A 20,848-nucleotide genomic window follows, 5' to 3' on the forward strand; every position below is an offset into this window, starting at 1 on the left:
AGAGAGGGGGGGGAGAGAAAGAAAGACTTTCTACCAAATACGGTTAAAATTATTACTTTTTTTTTTTGGGGGGGGGACTTAATAAAAACTTTGCGACAAATATTACATAATAATAATTTTTTTTTTTTTTAAATCAACAACTATTATCATTTTTTTTTTTAATGCTTTGAGAGAGAGAGAGAGAGAACAAATTTTCATCCCTTTGAACCTGAAAAAAAAAAAAAAAAATTTATATTAGATGGTTACATTTTTTTTTTGTTTTTTTATAATTTAAAATTTATTTCAATTGTTTAAAAAAAAAAAAGTTTATTTTAAATTTATATTCTAATTTATTTCTATAATGTAATTTTTTTCCCTTTTTTTCTTCTTTTCCTTTTTTTCAATTTTCTAAATTTTGGCGTATCAAAAAAAAACAAATGATTATAATAAAATTGACTTTGATATATACTTTTTTTTTTTTGTTACATAAAATGTTATTTTCTTTTTATTAAAACATGGAAATATTCAATTCTTTATTTATTTATTTATTTTGTCTTACAATTGAAATTTTTTATTTTTCATTGAGGGGAAGGGGGGCAAAATAAATCGATTCATTAAATTTTTTTTTTCCCCCCCCAAAATAAAAGTAATCAAAATACTTTTGGGTTTTAATCCATGACGTCATTTTAAAAAAACTATTTAATTATTTATTAAAAGGATTTTTAAAAATTAATTTATTAATTTGAACAAATGTCTGCGTTTTTCCTTTTCCAAACATTTTTCGTATCGATTTTCCCTTTTTCCAAATAAATAAATGATTTATTAGTAAATCGAATGAAATTTAAAATATTTTTAACAATTAAAAAAAAATTTAAATCAATAATAAACAAAAAAAAAAAAAAATATGGAAAACAATATAATTTAAATAAATAAATAAATAATAATAATGAACGGAAATTTATTTATTTATTATTATTATTATTATTATTTAAAGGTTAAAATTAAATGTTGTTTTTATTTAAATAAAAATATTTTACACATATTTTTTTTAATTTATATATATATATGTATATAGGCCTGCCTATTATGATACATAAAATAAAAATAAATAAATAAATAAATAAAATTATAAATTGAAACAACTTAAAGCTTTAAAAAGTTGCCATTTTGTTTTATTAAAATATATTTATATATATTTATTACTTAATATTGTATTAATTTTACAATAAAACTTTACACTTTGAATTTGTTATTGTTTGTTGTTTGTTGTCATGGATTAGCATTTTGGCTTTAAAGTTTTATTATTATTATTATTATTATTAGTCATATTAAAAAAAAAAAAAAATCAATTAACGTACGAATAAAAGGGAAATTTGCAAAGTTTACACAAGACAATAAGCTTTTTTTTTTTTTTTTTTTTTTGTTTTTTTTTTTTTGGAAAATTTCATTCATTATCATTTACACTTAAATATCGATTTTAAATTGAAATTTTTTTTTTCTGGAACAACTGCTTAAACCCTAATAACCTCATTTAAAAAAAAAAAAATTTACATAGTTTTAAAATTTTGTTTGTTTGTTTTGGTTGTTTAATTTTTTTTTTTTTTAAATATATATATATATATATTATCACATTAAAAAAATATTATTAAAAATTATTTTTTAGATGTTTTTTCCATTTAAAAAAAAAAAAAAAAGTATTAAATATTTTCACTAACCTTATTTTTGTAAAAGTTATTATTATTAATAATGAACATAAAAATTTTTTTTTTTTAAAAAAGGAATATAAATAAATTTTCCTGCTTTTTTTTTTTTTTTGTTCGGTTACACTAGAAAAACTAATGAAAACTGAGCATAAATCTTAAAACAAGATTTATTTTTTATATTGGCTTATTATTTAAAACATTAACCTGAAAGGAAATGCTAATAATAAAAATAATAATAATAATAATAAAAATACTTTAACTGAGCTAAGAGAGAGAATTTTTCGGACGTATAAATAAATAAAAATGAGTGAAATAATTTACAAAAAAATAATTTTATCGAGATTAAAGTAAATTAAAAACTGAAATGAGCAAATAATTTATCAAAAATTATTTCATTAGAGCTTATTCCTGGTCCCCCTCCCCCCTCCCCCTTTCCCCCGGGTCCTCGCGGTATATCGTATCATCATCGATTGAAAATTAATAATTCAAAGTGTAAAATAAAAATTTTTTATTTTTATTTTTAAACGTCAATTAAATATATTTTTCGTTTTTCTTTTTCTTCTTCATTTTGAAATAATTAAATGTGATAAAAAGTATAATTTCATTTTTTTTTTTTTTTTTTTCTAATCTAATTTACAATATAGTTATTTGAATTTTAAAGATGTGTCAAAAAGCGTGAGAGGCGAAGAAATATTTAAAATAAACACCGAAAAAATTTAAGAAAATTATTTTACTCATTTTCGGTTTTTTTTTTTTTTTTTTTTTCGTGCAAATAGAGATGGATTAATTAATATTTTAAAAGCTTTTTTATTTATCTTCTTTTGCCAAAAGCTGTTGCTGCTGCTGCTGCTGAGGTTGCGTATAATACTTATGATGAGGGGATATTTGTTGCTGTTGAAGACAAGAACCGTTAAGCAAAAGCCTTTTTCTTGCCAATTTCGACCTGTAATAAATTATATTTAAAATAATCAAATACTTTATTTTTTTTAAAACTTATATTTATGTGATTATACCTGATTTGTCCGGCCAATAATGGATTTATGGCATACAACCATTCGTGAACTTCTTTTTCGCAAAATGTTTGTAACAAATAACCTCGATGTTTTGTTACGACGCTAAATGTATTTTTCACTCGTACCATTGCCTGTTGATCTTCCGAACATTCTACTTGAGCTGTTGTTAGATTAATTAAAGCCCTTTCCACCGGATCTTTTTCATCTCTGAATATAAAAACGTAGGGCCTACGCACGGCCTGAAATCAAATCAGAACCCGTGTCAATAATTTTAAATTTTTTTTTTTTTTTTTTTACCCAAAAAGAAAAAAAAAAGGAAAACTTACGACCCAACGTTTTTTCCATCCGTTTGAATTGTGCTCCAAAACATTCAAGTATCCTTTTCTGGCAATTATTGGACTTATTCGAATTTCCTCCACTTCCGGTATGTAAAGCACTAAAGATTCATTTGAAATTTGTGGTTTGTCCATAAGAGGCTGAGGAGCGAGTATTCCTTCAACGTTTGGTAACTGATCTATTCTAGTACTGTCGGAGGAACATATCCTGATAGAAATATTTTTTTTTTTTTTGGTAAAAGTCAAGAAATGTAAATAAATAAAAATTAAAAATTAATTTCTCTTACTCTTGGGTATAAGCCGCAGTGGTAGACATGTTGACAGAAACGTCGCAATCGTCTACGGGTGAAGATATTTTTGAAATGTTCAATTCCTGTGATAAAAATAAAAATAAAATTTTAACTTTCCGAATCTACTACTGTTAATGTTTAAATATTTTAATTATAATAATACTAATACACGCAAGTAAATTAATATTTACCTTATTGGGAATATTTCCTTGTATTAATTTTATGCATTTTAATAATAATTGTTTTTCACGATCATTTAATATAAATTTTGTATCGCAAATATCACTATTTGTTTTTATTAATGAATTTGATTTATTTTCCGTGTTTGCTTTAGCAACCATGTTGCAAACTTCCTGTAAATATATATTAATAATAATTAATCATTTATTTCTTTTTTTTTTTCTTGTTAAAATAAATAAATTTTTTTTTTTTATAAAGATAAAATAAAATAAAAAACAAACTTTTTCCGATTTAGTAAAATCGTGAGTTCTAGACGGGAATGATTTATCAAATCCTAAACGTTCTCGTAAAAGCAACATATGCCTCACTTTTTCTACTTCTTCTAAACGTGTTAATTTTTCCAATTCCCATTGGTGATCAAATATTAATGAATCACCACGTGGACGCCATCCGTGAAGATTTTCTTCTCCCCTTACATAAGTTGAACTCGTATCCAAAACTCGTCTTTGACGTCTCTGAACACCTTAAAATAAAATATTAATAATCCAAAAATATTAATAAAATGAAAATATTTATTTTTTTTTTAATTTAAAACAAAACGAAAAGAGGATAAGATGGAATAAAATGGAGCGTTGACATTTTCTAAAACTAATATAAAAAAATAAAATAATTTATGTATATGCTTGCGGTGTAAATGTATGTATGTAAAAATAAACTTTTATCTATCAACAACAACAACAACAACAACAAAATTTTTAACACTCTAACTTAATTACTACAAGCTTGAAAAAAAATTTTAATGAGTTTTAAATATAGAATAATGATGATAACGAAAAAATGGAACTACTCTAAAGGGAGACAACAAACCTGGGCTACCTTCGGATGCTCTTCGAAGAACAATCTCGTAAACTCCCGACAAACGATTTGCTTCAGAATTTCTATATCCTCCGGTAAATAAATGTTTCAACGATCTTGGAGCGGCTCTAGCATCTCTACCGTATAATACCATGCTTAAATCTTTTGTTATTATAGCGGGACGTCCACAGTTTTCTATCTGCAATGTATTATAATTATTTTTTCACTCTTGAGATTTACATAAAAAAAAAAAAAGGCAAAAACATTTTTGATGATAATTTACCTCAACATAAGCCGAAAGAGTCATGTAAATATGTTCACCATATGCGGTAACTCTATTAAGCAAAGCAGAATTGTGAAGAGAAGAATCCCAAGCAGCTTCGAATCTAAACATGCATCGATCATCTTCTAAATTTTCTATGTATTCACCAGGAAATAGACCGAGAGATAAAACAGATCCATCATTATCTTCTTCATCAGATTCAGGAGTATTTCGAATTCGACCTAAAAACAAAAATTTTGTTTTTACACATCACAGACGTAGTTTAAAAATATCGATTTTTTATTTAAAATAAATTAAACTCACCGACAACAAGTTCTCTAACATCTTTCCAATGAAGTTCAGGAGCATGTTCGTGAACTATGGTTATACGTATTCGTCTTTGAATACCCTGATGAAGCAAAAATAAACCTCTACATGGTAAATCATCACTGTGATCAACGACAGCGGGTACATAATCACCGTTGGGAGCCAACTCGCATATTTCAAACCAAACAAGAATGTCATATTTTGCATGAACGTGACTTGTGCTTGGAGAAGGCAAGACACCGAATTTCGGGGACCTCACTGGTTGACTTATAGGGATGGAAGGTGGTAACATTCTTTTTGGTGGCTGCCTCACGCTGAAAAATATCGAATGACTTTTTTTAAGTAAAAAAAAAAAATAAATTATTTAATAAAATATTTTTTTTTAAAATCAAATCTTCGTTCTCACTATTGATTTCCTTCCTGTTTGGCATCCCGATGGAGGGGATGTTGTTGATAATGCCCGAATATCTCAAAAACTAAGGGTTGTGTTTTTATGTAATCAACAAAAGATTTCGTCACGTTAATTGTAATCTGAAAATATATGTAATACAAAATGTAATTTGAAAATTTTAAAAACTAATTATGTAAAAAATAAATTATTAAATACATTTTGAACGTGGTAAAATCCTAAAGGATTTCCTTTTCCTGTATTTTTAACGGGTTCTGTGGAAAATGCTTCGTCGTGTCGATGAAGAAAACTGGAAGAAAATAAAAAAAAATTTTTTTATAATTAAAAATGAACATTCTTAAACATAATTATAAATTCATAAACTAAAAAATTAAATTAAATTTGAAATTTACTTGAATTGACAAAAAATGTCAGCGTATTCGGTTGGAATTCCCACAGCTTGGAGTACCGTAACTCTAAAAGTGAATTCTTTTCCAAGTTTTAAATGATCAGGAATATCTTCTTCTTTTAAGTCAGAACCCACTGAACTATCACCTTTCCCACTATCTGTGTCACATTCGCAATCTAATAAGAATAATATCATTAATTAAATTCCTATATATTAGCAAAATTGGTAAAAAAAAAAAATTTAGTGAATGTAAAATACCTTCATTTTTATTGTAACATTCTGGACTACCTTCAACAATTCTTTCTTCAATATTTATTTTTTCTTGTAATTTTTTATTCGTTTTAGATCCATAAACTTCATTTTCAAAAGTGATTCGAGCTGATTGTCTCACACCAACAGCATATTCACTATTTTCTTCTGAAAATAAAAATTACATCATTTAAGTTTAACTTAGGGAGACAACCATAAATTTATTTAAAATTTACATACCGAAAACAGGTTGTACAGCCACCCTTAAATAACCTTTGACATCTCCTTTTTCGTTAACAATGGCCACTTTGTGTATAAGTGGAACAGAGTATATAAGGTTGCTCAAATAAACGAAGGATCTAAAAAAAATTTACAAATCCATATACAAAAAAAGAGAAACTTAAAAATTGATATTTAAAACGGATTAATAATGCTTTACCTTCCAACCATTCTAAACCATGGAAATCTATCGTAAAAAGGATCCCCTCCAGTTAAATTTTCAACATTATAATCTGGAGAAGTTGGAGATAGTTCTGCTTCATTATGATACATTTCTCTCATCAATTCGAGTCTTTGCCTAAAGACAAAAATTAATTTTTTATTTCAAAAAAGTTATTTAATTATCTAAATGAAATGAGAATTTATTAAAGTTTTTTAACAGGAATAAGGAATGAGGAGTTAAGTTTTACTTTTAAAAAAAGAGTAAATAAATAATAAAACTTTGGTTTTTAGTAATTAAAGGAAAAATCCTGAGAATACCAACGACTAAAGTGACAACATGTCAAAAAACGCCATTTTTTAGTTTTAGTCCTTGTAATTTTTTTTTTTTTTTGGCGGGAAAAACAAGTCAGGAGGTACAAAAAAAATCTACATGTTGAAAAGATTTTGTACAAAAAAAAAAAAAAAAAAAAAAAAAAAAACGAACCTTGATGGTATTAAATTTGAAAATGAAAACCGGTGAGATGAGCAGACAGACATGCAATTAAAAAGATCTTGACGTAACTGATCGGGTGACTGAGGGCTTAAATCTTCATTATAAATATGTCGCATTAGCTCCAAACGTTGTCTGCAATATTACGTCATACATTTAAAATATTTTATATTTAATAATTTTTTTTTTTCTTTTATGTAGCGTTTATGATTGCAGACAAAGTTTATAAACTAAATGCAAAATCATAATTTCTTGTAACAGTACACCCGAAAAATAATTATTTTGGAGAAAAGTTGTCAGATATACAGAAGAAAATAAAAATGAAAATTCCAAAGGGATCATAATGAAAATTTTACTTACAAAAAATAAATTGAAATAATTAGGAAAATTTTTTTTTTTTTTAATTATTAAGTATTTCTAATAATATTGAATATATTTTTAACTAATCATGAAGTAAAAATATAACCATAAGTATTTATTTCTATTATTATTACATTGTGAATTTATTATAAACAAAAAAGAAAACTGTTAAAGAAAAAAATAAAAACTGTTATTTAAATAATACTAAATCAAATGCAGTATTAAAATTACAACCTTGGGTAATCATTATTATCATTCGATTAAAACAAATGAAAATTTTATAATCAAAATGGTGTTAATACATGCATTGCACATGCGCCTTTTTTTTTTTTTGGTGCTTTTAATTGTAAATTCAATTCTAAAAACAAATTTTTTTTTTTTGTTAAGACAACTTACATTTTCTCAAATTTTACTTATGTCAATGAAAAAGATATAAATACAACCGTTTCAAACTTTGTCTACAATCGCTACAAATTTTTTTAGCTTAATTTAAAAATTAAGTGTGTTAAAAAAAAAAAAGAAAAAAAACAATAGCTAAAAAAGTGCATAATTAATTTGTTCAATCAACTCTATATTTTCTCACCTCAATTTGTTTAAATTCCAATAATGAGTTGCTCCGTTTTTAGTATCTAATACTTCCACGGCTACAATAGTACGAGAAAATGGTCTCTCATCATCATCATCATCCGTAACTCCTGGAGTGAGTAAATCTGGAGGGAGAGGTGAATACAATGTATCCGTAAGTAATGTAAATTGAAATTGAACCTGTAACAAAAAATTTATATATTATTAATTATTCTCTCAGTGAAAATAAATACTAAAATTATAAGAAAATCAATAAAATACCTTCTTCTTTAATTCGACGGAAATAGCATTTGCTTCTTTTAAAAAAATAGCATTTCCCCAAAGGTCATCACGTAAAGACGTAAACTGATGATATTTCCATTTCTTAAAAGCCCAACCGGCTAATTGCATTTCTCTGTCGGACCACGTACAAGAAGCTTCAAATAATGGATTAACAAATATGTCTTCTTCATTATTGAAATCTTCAGGAGTGTACGAACTGTACATAGACATTGTCATACTTTGTTCTTCAACTTGTTTTTGAAGGGCATCAATGCGAGCTTCATAAGTCTAAAAATCATTTCATATAATTACAAATTTATATTTACCTCTCCATTTTATATTCTTAAATCGATACCTTTCTTTGTTCTTCGAATAGCTGATCAGCAGTTTCCTTTTCTTTCTTATATTGTTCTTCTAAAATAAGAAGTTTTTTATCCATTTCCAATTTTAAATCGATACCCTGTTTTTCGAGAAGTTCTATCTGAGCGAAATTCCAATCAACTTGTTCTCCGTTGCTTGGAGTTTCTGCTGGAGAAAGTTTTTCTATTTCGCTTTTTTCAAGCCTTTCACGAGCTAAAAATAAACAATATTTAAATTTTTTTTTTTTTTTTTTTTGAAATTTAAAAAGTACATTTTCAATCGCAATAAAAAAAAAAAGACCTTGTTCCGGGTGATTAAATCGAAAAACGTGATTTTTTCCAAAAATAACACGAGAACCGGTTTTAAGTACGATGGGTTCTAAAATTTCTCTGCCGTTTACATAACACATCGCTCCATTCTTTGGTATAAGAGTTATAACGGAATTTTTATTTTCAAATATGCAATGTTCACTCAGTATGTGTGATCCACTGAGTTGAATGTCTTGTGGAATGGTAGCATCAGCAGAACCGACTCGTGTAGTCCCATCTTTTATATAATAAATCAAACATTCCGACATTGAAGGATCTTCGTTCAAATTAACTAAATGTGGAGTCTTTTTAGGGGAGAATACTCCAACTGTGATTCCATCTTCTTTAACTGCAACCCCCATTTCGGCAAAAACCGCTTCTCTTTGAACTCTAACCTGTTCGGTTCTTTTTAATTTTTCTTCCCACGTTTCATTTAATTCTAAAAAAAAAAAAAAAAAAAAACAAATTTTGATTTTATAATTTAAAGGAAAAAATTTTTTTAAATGTTAATTTGATGACAAACCCGCGATAAGTTTTTCACTGGCTTGCAATTGATCGACAGCTTCTTCTGCTAAAGTGGATGGAGTATTTGTTGGTTGGTTAATTTCATTATTTTTCATTAATCTCACCCCATCGTCTCCTATAAGAAAAAAAAAAAAAAAACAATTTATTATAAACGTTATTTATTTCTTCAGACACAAATGACGTCAATTCATTTAAAAACAATTAATTATTTTTTTTTAATTGTAATTTATTTTATTAATATTATTAATATTAATAATAGATGAAATTTTAAATTTTATTCTAGTTAAAAAAAAAAAAAAAAATTCAACATTTTTAAATTGCTTATATTTTATACCAGATAATAATTAATTTTAATAAGTTATTCAATTTCAATTTTTTTTAAAAATTTTTCAAAAGCGAATTTAATTGGCATTACGTTTCCTTTTTCTTCAACCATCAATTAAAATAAAAAAAAATTTTTTTTCCACAAAATATTATTCATTAGCAACATATAATTTTTTTTTTTTTTTTATATGGAGTGAGAGTGTGTGTGTTTTCATTTGTACAGGTACACGTGACTGACATTATAAATAACCTTAACAAAATAAAAAAAAAAAAAACAAATTTTAAGAGTGTTTTTATTTTTTTTTTCACATCTCCCATATAAACTAACTTTAATTATATTTAAATTATTTTATTTACCAAAAACTTTTGAACCTATTAATAATTATTAAAAAGTGTTCAAAACAATCATGATTAATTAGAATTTTCCTTAAAAAATTTATTATAAAATAAAATGATGACTTTTTACCTTGTGCAAATAAAATAAAAAAATGTGTAATTATTAAATCACAAATTGAATTAATTAAATTATAAATTTTATAAATAAAAAAATTTTTTTTTCAATTGTTAATTGTAACCAATTATTTTCAATACATGTAAAATTTAAAAAAACATAATAATAATAATAATAATAATAAGCAAAAAAATTAACGCATTTAAAAGGGATAAAAAAAAAAAAAATGTTGCTGTAAAAATTACATGCACGCGAATCGCACGAAAAATTTATTTATTTTTTTTATTAAAACCTCAGGTTTTTTTTTATTTATTTTTCAAGCTTAAATGCGAACGAAAAAAAGAAAAAAAATCCCAAATTTTGTTTTACATGAAGTTCAAGCTTAATAATAATAATAATAAAATAAAGTCATGCTTCTTTTTTTTTACCAATGAAAATCATTAAAATTATATTTATATATGTAATTGTAACATAGAAAAAAATGTTTAATTGTAAAAATGTATTATTAGTGACAATAAATCTTTAATTAATTAATTATTATTATTATTTGATTTTTTGTTTTTCAGAAAGAGAGAGAAATTATTATTATTATTAACGACGACGAGGACGACGACGAATTTAAATTAATCAATTTTAGGTGATTAACATTGAGAAGCAGCAGCAGCAGCAGTAGGAACAAGCTTTCACATAATTATTTTATATATATATATATATTGGCTTCTATAAAATTATTTACTTACGATTGCTATCTCTCTTTTCTACTATCAATCGACCATCAGGTCCTGTACGAAGTTTAAGCATAACAAAAATAATATACCCTTTGAATTTTTTTTTTTTTTTTTTTCCATTTATCAATAAGTATCAAAACAACATTTTAACAAACATTAAAAAAAACAAAATTTTTTTTAAATTCAAAAAAAAACCGTTAATCACACAAATGGATTTATAAGATTTTGTTTTGTTTTATTATAAGTAAAAGCTTTTTACACGAGATTAAAGGATTATTTAATTCCGTACAAAATAATTATCTACTCATGGAAGCCATATTATTATTATTATTTTTTCTTTATGCGACAACAATTTTCTAACTTAAATTTCCTTGAATGTCCCTCGTTTTCGTACAATAATTTAAAATTAAATCTCTCATAATAAATTTAATTTAAAAAAAAAAAAAACTTACCCTCGTGTACTTCGATGCCTTCTGCCCGAAGTAAATCCCTCAATCTTTGAATTTCTTCTTTTAGTTCTCTTATAAGTTTTGCATTAGCATCCTCATTGACGATGGCCTTGCAAACGATGGCTTTAGCTCTATCAGCATAACGAAGAGTCGATAATGTTTCATCATAATTTATATCAGCAGGACTTACAGCTGCTATCATAGCCGTTTTTGAATTACCACCAAGGTTCTCTCGAAGAAGCCAAGTCAAAACAGAGTCACGATAAGGTATGAAATCCTGTTTTCTTTTCTTTTTAGCACTCTACATAATAAATTTTTTAGAAAAAAAAACATGTTAAATATAGCAAAAAAAAAAAAATTATTATAAGGTTTTTGGAATATTTAAAAAAAAAAGAAAAAGAAAAAACTCACCATATTATTTTGTGACTATCCGATTAAAAAATTAAAAGATGAAACAAATAAATTAGTGAATAAAACCTAACTAATAATAATTTGTTTTTTTTTTTTTCTTTTCTCTCAAAATTATTGAAGAACAAAAACATAAATTACATAAACTAAAATTTTTATTTCTATGGAATAATTAAATAAATATGTAACAAAATTATTTACAATTTCGGCAAGAGCTGATATAACTTTGCCTAATGTTGTCAAACTCTTATTTATGTTTGCTCCTTCTTTTAATCTTGTTCCTTTGGCACCCGTTGAATCCGCACGTTCTGATCCGGCCAAATCAACAAGTGATATTTTACTGACTTTTTCACTTGAAAGTTCTGTTGTCGAATCAAATTTTTGCTGTGTAAAAAGTATTGTAAAAACTGCATGAGATCGAGAAGATGTTTCGTTCATGTTTGTAGCTGCCACCGTTCTATAAAATATAAATAAAAAAAAAATCAAAATGAATCGTTTTATATACTGTGTATGCATGTTAAACATATTTATATGTTACCTGGCTTTGTTTCCTTCATCAATCAAATGATTTATATCATCAAATGATGTGACTGCCAATTTTGATAAATCTTCAACGTATGGTCCTAATAAGGGATGTTCTCTGACTCTCAAATGTCCTTTTGGATTAGGATTAAGTAAATCTCGAACTCTTTCACAATAAATTTCCATGTAACTGACCTAATTAATACATGTGTACAATTTAACATATGTCTGCATAAAAAAATTCAGAATATTTTTGAAAAAAAAAAAAAAAAAATCCAACTCACTTCGACAGAATATTTCAATTCTTCCGAAGCTGTTTTTTTTATTCTCCCAAATAAATCTTTACAAATCATTGGAATGATTCCTTCTTGTCCTTCTTCTTGTCTACCCATCATCGTATAAGATTTTCCAGCTCCCGTTTGACCGTAAGCAAAAATACATACATTGTATCCTTCGAATGCATGTTCCAACATTTCTTCTCCAATATCTTTATAAACCATTGTTTGTGTGGAAAATGATGAATCCGTGCACTGTTAAAAAAAAAAAATTTTTAATAACAATAATTAAAAAAAAAAACAATTTTGTGAAATTAATATGATATTGTAACTTACATCGTGAGACCAATATGAATAATCATAATTAAAACTTTTGATGGCTTCTTTTGTTCCTGGAGGAGCTTTTGGATTAATTATAGCTAAAAAAAAACATTTATTATAACACAATAATTAATCTTTTTTAAAGAATTTATTTATTTTTTTAAAGAAAACTTATTAAAAGTTACTCACATGTTGTTTTTCCACACATTTCTATAATACATTTGCATTCTCTTGAGATTTCACGATTGTTAAAAGGTCTAACTCTCACAGCAACTTTTACAGAAGACATTTTTCCTTTTATATATATTTAATTTCCTTCCCTATGAAAACATATATTTTACTAATTTTCCTTTTTTTTTTTTTAAAAAAAACAATTTATTTATAATTTATTTAAAAAAAAATTAAAAGTTAAAATCGATAAAACTTAAATTTTTTTTTACAATATGTTGTAATTTACAATTGATAATAGGTATAATAATAATAATTATTATTACTACGTAATAAATTATTTAACTGCGTAAAGGGTAAAATAATGATATGAAAAAAAATAATAATAATAATAATTACGCACTAAGTTTCCTCCCCCCCCCCAAAAAAAAAAAAAGAAAAAAAAATTTTTTATTACGTTTCAAATTTACAAAAAAATTCGTTTTTTATTCTGATAATTTAATAATAGATACTATTCGATATTAAAATCAATCGAAACCGATAAAATTAATAAATTATTATTATTATTTTTATTTTTTTCTGGATTTAAAAAACAAAAAATTTGAGTATAAAAAATATGGATTTAAAATAATTGATTGTATAACACACACACACACACACAACCGGTGATGATTGATTGACACAAAAGAAGAACAATATTATTTTTTTATTATTCAAAACTATAAATAAATTTTATTAAAACTGTAAGGAAAAAATAAATAAATTATTTACCAATTAATATAACAATAATTTATTAAAATGATAAAAAAAAATAACACGGGTTAAACATCACTAATTTTTTTTTTTTTTTGTAAAATTCTTTGAAACAATAAAGATATTACTAATAGTTAAAACTTCCAAAATCATCATCATCATCATCATCATCATTGGAAAAAGGAAAATTTTAAGGGTGAGAAAAAAACGATTTTATATGAGCAAGCGCAAATTGAAAAGGTCAATGGAGTCGCTGCTGTGGCGTAGGTTCGAGATTTTTACAAAAATCGATATATAAACTATTCAATTTTTTTTCCTTTTTTCTATTTTCCAAATAAATTATATAGTAATTTTCTCCAGTAAAGAAAAAAAAAACAATAAAAAATTGCAATAAATCGTTTTTATCAAACAACAAACAAACAACTTATCATTAATATATTAATTTCCCCTTTGTAAGCCATCTTGTTTTTTTTTTTTTTTAAATTTCTTTGTGATGCCCAACAAATCCAATGTCAGTAAACTGTCAATCAATAAATTTTCTTTTTTCTTTTTTATTTACTTTTGAAGGTCAGAGTTTTTCTTTGTTATTATATTTTTAAATTAATATTTATTTATAAAACAATCAATTTGTACTATTATAGTATATTACTTGTAAAAAAAAAAAAAAAAAATGGCGTGTGGATAATACAAAAAAAAAAAAGAATCAATCAATATAGTCATAATGAAATGATTTTAAATAAATTTAGAACGAATTGTTCATTGGGATTAATATATAATTTTAAAAATCAATAATTTGAAATTCGTATTTAATGAATGAATAACCTTTTAAGGATTGTTAATAACGTTTTTCGTAATGAGTGGAAATCAAAATACAAATATAATAAATAACAAAAGGTAGAGAAATTAAGAAAAAAAAAAAAAGAAAAAAGGTTCTTAAAGATGTAAAATAAAAACAATCAAGTGGGCGAAAATGATTGAATGAAATGACGTCATTTACTGTTGCCCCGACATCCGGAAAGAACAATTTTCTAGAAAGTTACTTTTTTTTTTTTTTTCCCCTATATAAAAAGAACTTTTTATTTATTCTAAATAAATTTTTCACTTTCATATTAAACTATTAAATCATTTACATAGAATTTTATGTATTTTAATTAATAATTAATTAAGAATAATGAAAAAATAAAACTGTTTTGTAATGTAATATTGAAATATCTAATAAGGGATGGGATTATGAAAAAATTTTCATGAATTATAAATTACCCGAATAAAATAATAATAATATTAATTAAATTACCATAATATTTAGTATATTGTATAAATATTTTAATATAAAATGAATTTGGGTCAACGACAAAAAAAAATAAAATAAAAAAAAATAATAAGGGTGAGTCACACTTAGGTAGGACTTTCTGGCGCCTTCAATTTCTTTGCTATTTTATTTGTGATTCATTTCTGATCATAAAAAAAAAATGTTCTAGACTTTGATAGAAAATAAAATTTTTTGTTCTCTCTAGATGGATTAGAAAGAAATGATTAAAAGAAGTATTCGTTATTATATGAATACTTTTTTTTTTAATTTAAATTTTTACTCATCGAGAATTACAATTAATAGATAAATCAATAAGACAATGAAAAGAAAAAAGACAAAAAGAAAAAAAGAAAAAGAAAAAACCAAATCACACAAAACTATAGAGAGAATATTAAATTTTTTGTTAACTTACCTGATTAAATTTTTTTCTTCAAAAATAATTTGAAATCATTATTTATTAACTAATAATATTTACTTTAACTTTATTTAAAACATTTTATTTTAAAATAACAAAATAATTTTATTTTATTTAAAAAATTTTCACTCAATTACTGACAGTACAACATTTTAAGACTGCTGTGTTCGATGCAAAGACTACGAATAAGTTAAATTGTTTTACTACTCTAGTCAAATTTAAAACTAAAAAAATCATTACTCTGTTACGATAGATAGGAATTAAATTTTTTTTTTTTTTTTTCATTTTTGTTAAGAATATAATTTTTAAAAATTAATAATGGGAAATAACAGATTTTTTAAATTTATGTCAACATTATCCCATTTATAGTAATTTTATTTTTATAAAATACAAGTTATCTTGGTTAGAGTGTCCATTGCCGGGTAACAAAATTACATAGTGAAAGTGTACCATCTAAAAATTTAGAGTTGATATTAATTTTAAAAATAATTCTTCTTAAAGCGACGGCAACTTTAAAGATTTAAAACGTTCTTTAAAATAATAACAAATATTATTTTTCATGTGAATTAGGGCAATGTAATAATTGGGTTACCAATAAAATTTTAGAATGCTAAATTCATTGTTGTATTTAGCAAACATATTTAGAAAAAAATGTTTCAGAAACAGTTAAGAAATAAAATTTTGTCTGCCGAGTAAATAAAGGGCTGTATATTGTAATAATTATTGGTCTAAAAATTGTTTCTGTTAAGTAATTATATGCAGGCATTAAATATAATAAAAATGATCAGTCCTTAAATTCGATTACTCTTATATTTCTTAAAATTATTTATTAATATACAAATAAAATAACTTTGAAGTCTTTATAAATTGCTGAAATTTAAATTAGCAAATTTATCGATTAAAGATATTATAAAATAATTATATTTTTTATTTTGATTTATTAAATATATTTTAAACTTAAATTTGTGATATTATTTTTAAAAATAATTACCATACTAAAAAAAATTTTTTTTTTTTGATTAATTAATTTTAAACATATCTAAATTATAAAAAATATATTTTACTCGTAGTTATTACAACTAAATAAATAATTTTCTTTAACAACAATTTAATTTACATTAGGGTTTATGAGCTGCAGCAAATCGCTCTGACACTTTATTCCAATTCACAATATTCCAAAAGCTTTTGACATACTCAGCCCGAACATTTCTGTATTGAATATAATATGCATGCTCCCATACATCGATTGGGAGTAAAGGAATTAATCCAGTCATTGCAAATAAAGAGTCCTGATCTTTTGCAACAGCTAATTGAAGACTTTTTGTAATTGGACTATATCCTAACCATGCCCAACCAGAACCTTGGACTGCCACAGCCATTTGCGACATAAGATCTTTCATTTTATCTAAAGAACCAAAGCTAGCATTTATAGCACATGATAATTCATTACTAGGTTCTCCGCCACAAGGAGACATAGATTCCCAATACATTGAATGATTTAAGTGACCTCCACCGTGAAATTTCAGAGCATTTCCCAGGTTTATGACCTCATTAATATCATTTTTTGAAACTGCATTTTTAACTTTTTCTTCTATGTCGTTTAAGGCATTTACATAAGCCGCGTGATGCTTCATATGATGAACTTCTAACATTTCACAACAAATAATTGGTTCTAATGCATTATATTCGTAGGGAAGTGTGGGTAAAGTATGCTTTTTTTGAATTCTGGAGAAATTTTTTCCTAGCCTAAAATAAAATAACTTATTATAATAGTTATAGTTTTATAGTCAAAAATATAAATATAAAAAATTTATACTCACGTTACTGCATATCCTATTTGTTTTCTTAAAGCAAACATTGTCAGCAGATTTTGGTGTACAGCTGATACCAGTAGCCAATAATCAATTTAAAAAATATTAACCTAAGTCTTAGTGAAAATAAACATTCATAAAGATAAAAAATAAAAATTTAGTACGTAAATTTCCCGCAAGGTAGAGAAAAATTTTAGATTAGTATTAGATATGCGTTCACTGTATTATTATTAACAAAATGGCTTCATAGTAGAAGTTTTTTTTTATCGGGTACCCCAGTGATTTTTATTATTATAATGGCTAGTTCGGTTATTTAAGAAATGGGGATTAGAAATTCAAAAATGAATGACATAATTCATCAGTCTTTTATAAAAGTCAATCGAAAAAATTTACGACTTGTACGAAATCAATCAGAAATTATCCATAACTTATTTCCTGTTCGTGTACTTGGCAAAATAAAGAAAGATGAGGTTGATTCAAAATTCGTTTACATTCCATTAAAATTAACCGAAGATTCCACGGAAAAGATTACCGAGATAACAAATAAAGTCCAGGTAGGATAATTTCATGATTGAGTTAAGAACTTTACTTTTAAAATCTATGGTTATGTTTTTCTTTTTTTCTTCAAATTTATTTTAAAAGTACAGCTTTGATTATCATTTTAACTTTTCTTTAAGTACAAACATTTTAAAAACTTTATATTTTTCACAAGGCAAATCGAATGATTTATATCAATTCATTTCATAAATATAATTTTAAACTCTAAATGACATTTGATTTAGTTACAATGATGACTTTTTGGATCAAAATGTTATTTTTAAATATTTTTGTGATTCTCTTTTACTTTTATTTATTCCAATTGAAAGTACTTCAAAAAATGACCTTTATCGAAAATTATTTTGTATTAATTACTGAAAAAAAAAAAATAATCTTTGAGTATCATTTTCACCACACATTAAATTACTTTCTATTTTTTACAATTGCATTGTCTTTTGATGAAATTTATGAAATAATAATAATAATACACTTTACTATTGATCTAATAATTTATTTTACAAAATTACTTATTATCAAGGTTTTATTTTAAAAACATATCAATTCATAAATTTTTTTAAATATAAAGTCTATTATTTAATTTAATTTATGACTTTGATATTATTCAATAATTTGAATACAAAGTTTTATTGTTTACCTTAAATTAGTAAAAAACAAAAAAAAAATTTGCCTGACTTGTGGATATTGTTTTTTTTGTTCAAATACCAGTTTTTTTTTTTCTTTTTGTTTTCCTCAGGATTTTCAAGTGCTGTAAATTACATATATATGTATAAGTATATGTAATTTATGTTTATATACATCTAATTATACACCTAAATCAAAAATTTTTTTTTGCGCTAGAATGTCAAGCTACCTTAAAAACCGGTTTCTAACCTGGTACGCGTAAATTTGCGTCATGAGTCTCTTTTTTTAAACGGTTTCGGAGAAATAGAAGGTCAAAAAAACACGGTCAAATGCTACATGAACCAACCAACTACTTGTTATTATAAATAGGAATATATCGAATCCGAATAATAAAATTTAATTTTTTGATAAAAAATTATTTATTATTTTGTAAAAAAAAAACCATTTTCTAATTTTGCATCATATGCATTTTTAAAGTAATTGGGCTTTTGTGGTGTACATTTTTGCAAAATTAACATTGAACACATATCTCTCTATATGGTGAATATTGATTTTCTGTTTTTAACTATTTGGTCAGTTACTTTATTTATTTATTAAAAAACCAGTTATTAATACATAATATTTTTTAAAAAATTAATGATGTATGTGTGAGCGTTTGTAAAAGTCAGGGTAGAATTTTTTATGTACTTTCATTTACAGATTTCAATAACATTTATTACCCATTTTAATTTTGATAATTTCTGGTTCACATGTGAATTCCTATTAAAAAAAAAATTCTCATTGAATGGAATACAAAATCCTTTTTTTTTTTTTTTTTTTTTTTTTATAATTTCAAAAGGTGTGCTATGTTAATATTACAACGAAAGTTTCTTTTGTTTACAAATAATATTAATTATTTTATTTAATATAAACATGGCGGATATGGAAATATAAATGTAAAAAAATTGTAAACGGATTTTCCTAAAAACAACAATTATGAATGAGGTGTGATAACCAGGTCACCGTCCGCGTGTGCAGAGAGAGAGAGAGAGAGAGAGATAGAGATAGATGGCGGACCGTCTCCCGGATACACAATTTCTGACGTCAGTCCTCCTTCATGTATACACTGTAAATTGAATGTTGTGTCAGTGTTTCGCGTGTATTTCTTGTTTAAACACAACTTGTTGCCCACATCGGATTCTTTTATTATTATTATTATTTTATTTTATTTTTTTATTTATTTTTTATTTACATACGAGAGTTTAAAAAATTTTTTTTTTTTTTTTTAAAAAAAATTAAAAATGCATATGGTCGAAAATATAATAGTTTGTTAATAATAATACTGGAATGAATGGATATGACAATTCATATGGTGAGTTATTGAATCAACCAACAACTGAAAAAGTAGCTTTTGTAAAACTTTGGAATTTAAATCCGGGTTCTCTTAATAATCTAACCAAACTCGAATCATTTTCAATTTTTATTTTTTTAATTTTTTTTTTACCCTAATCGTATTCTATATAAATGATTTTTTTTTAAAAAAAATATTTAGTTTGTTCCGGTTACACTTTTCAAAATTTTTTTTATTTTATACATCCTAGTTACTAAAAGAGAAAGTTTTTCTCTTGAATCCATAAAAAAAATGTTAATAATAATTTTTTTAATAATATTTTATTGACAATTTTCTGCTGTTTTAATAAAAAAAAAAAAAGTCTAGAAGCAGCAGAAATACTTGTAATATTTTTTTTTTTTTTTAAATCAGGCATTTTTTTAATTTTTTTATTGACAATTATAATCATTATTATCGATAAGGTGCACAAAAGTATGGAATCAATTAAAAATTTTAAAAAAATGTAAAACAAATTTTTTTTTTTTTTTAGAAAAAATAAAACGTTAATCAAACCGGATGTTGTTAAATTAATTATTAATAAAGTTATAAAAAATTTAATCAAATTATTTCTTCATATGTTTTCTTATTTATTATAATTAAAAAAAAATACATAATAATAAAACTTATTTCAAAAAAAAAAAATTTTTTCAAATGTCATAAATAATACATAAAAAAAAAAAAAAAATTTAATGAAACCAGAATGATCATCATCATCATCATCATCATCATCATCATCATCATCATTAGGCACGAGGTCATTATCAGATCCGCATGAAACTTAAAATATTTTAATGCCGGATTTACTTTTATTTTACTTTTCAACTCGCGAATATAACTTGATTTGAAAAAAAAAATTATTATTATTATTATTATTTTTTATTATTATTTAAATGAAACAAACAAAATTTTATATTTCGAAATATTTATTTTTTTTTTATAGTGATCAAGCTTAGATTTCAAGGTCGATTAATATTTAAACATATTTTTATTTGGAAATTTTTTTTTTTTTTTAACTTTTACGTAATTAAATTTAATTTTTATTATTT

The 20,848-nt window shown here is 24.2% G+C and overlaps 2 protein-coding genes across 2 annotated transcripts; both read right to left on the minus strand.

Annotated features, from left to right (window-relative positions):
• Positions 1-2,489: 2,489 nt before the first annotated feature.
• On the minus strand, positions 2,490-13,087 carry Phum_PHUM352030 (kif1, putative; the record flags this gene model as incomplete). The annotated part of the gene is made up of 26 exons (XM_002427856.1): positions 2,490-2,625; positions 2,696-2,934; positions 3,022-3,238; positions 3,318-3,403; positions 3,512-3,673; positions 3,782-4,023; positions 4,368-4,554; positions 4,639-4,859; positions 4,942-5,258; positions 5,351-5,475; positions 5,552-5,642; positions 5,746-5,917; positions 6,000-6,158; positions 6,231-6,349; positions 6,430-6,567; positions 7,865-8,046; positions 8,128-8,415; positions 8,483-8,700; positions 8,788-9,234; positions 9,319-9,435; positions 11,276-11,573; positions 11,882-12,137; positions 12,219-12,397; positions 12,487-12,732; positions 12,814-12,896; positions 12,988-13,087. 26 exons carry the CDS (start codon positions 13,085-13,087, stop codon positions 2,490-2,492), a joined length of 5,025 nt encoding a protein of 1,674 aa, XP_002427901.1.
• A 3,474-nt stretch (positions 13,088-16,561) lies between these two features.
• On the minus strand, positions 16,562-17,301 carry Phum_PHUM352040 (superoxide dismutase, putative; the record flags this gene model as incomplete). The annotated part of the gene is made up of 2 exons (XM_002427857.1): positions 16,562-17,189; positions 17,264-17,301. 2 exons carry the CDS (start codon positions 17,299-17,301, stop codon positions 16,562-16,564), a joined length of 666 nt encoding a protein of 221 aa, XP_002427902.1.
• Between the last annotated feature and the right edge of the window lie 3,547 nt (positions 17,302-20,848).

The sequence above is a fragment of the Pediculus humanus genome, genomic scaffold (assembly GCF_000006295.1).
Source record: "Pediculus humanus corporis 1103172107762 genomic scaffold, whole genome shotgun sequence".
NCBI lineage: Eukaryota > Metazoa > Arthropoda > Insecta > Psocodea > Pediculidae > Pediculus > Pediculus humanus.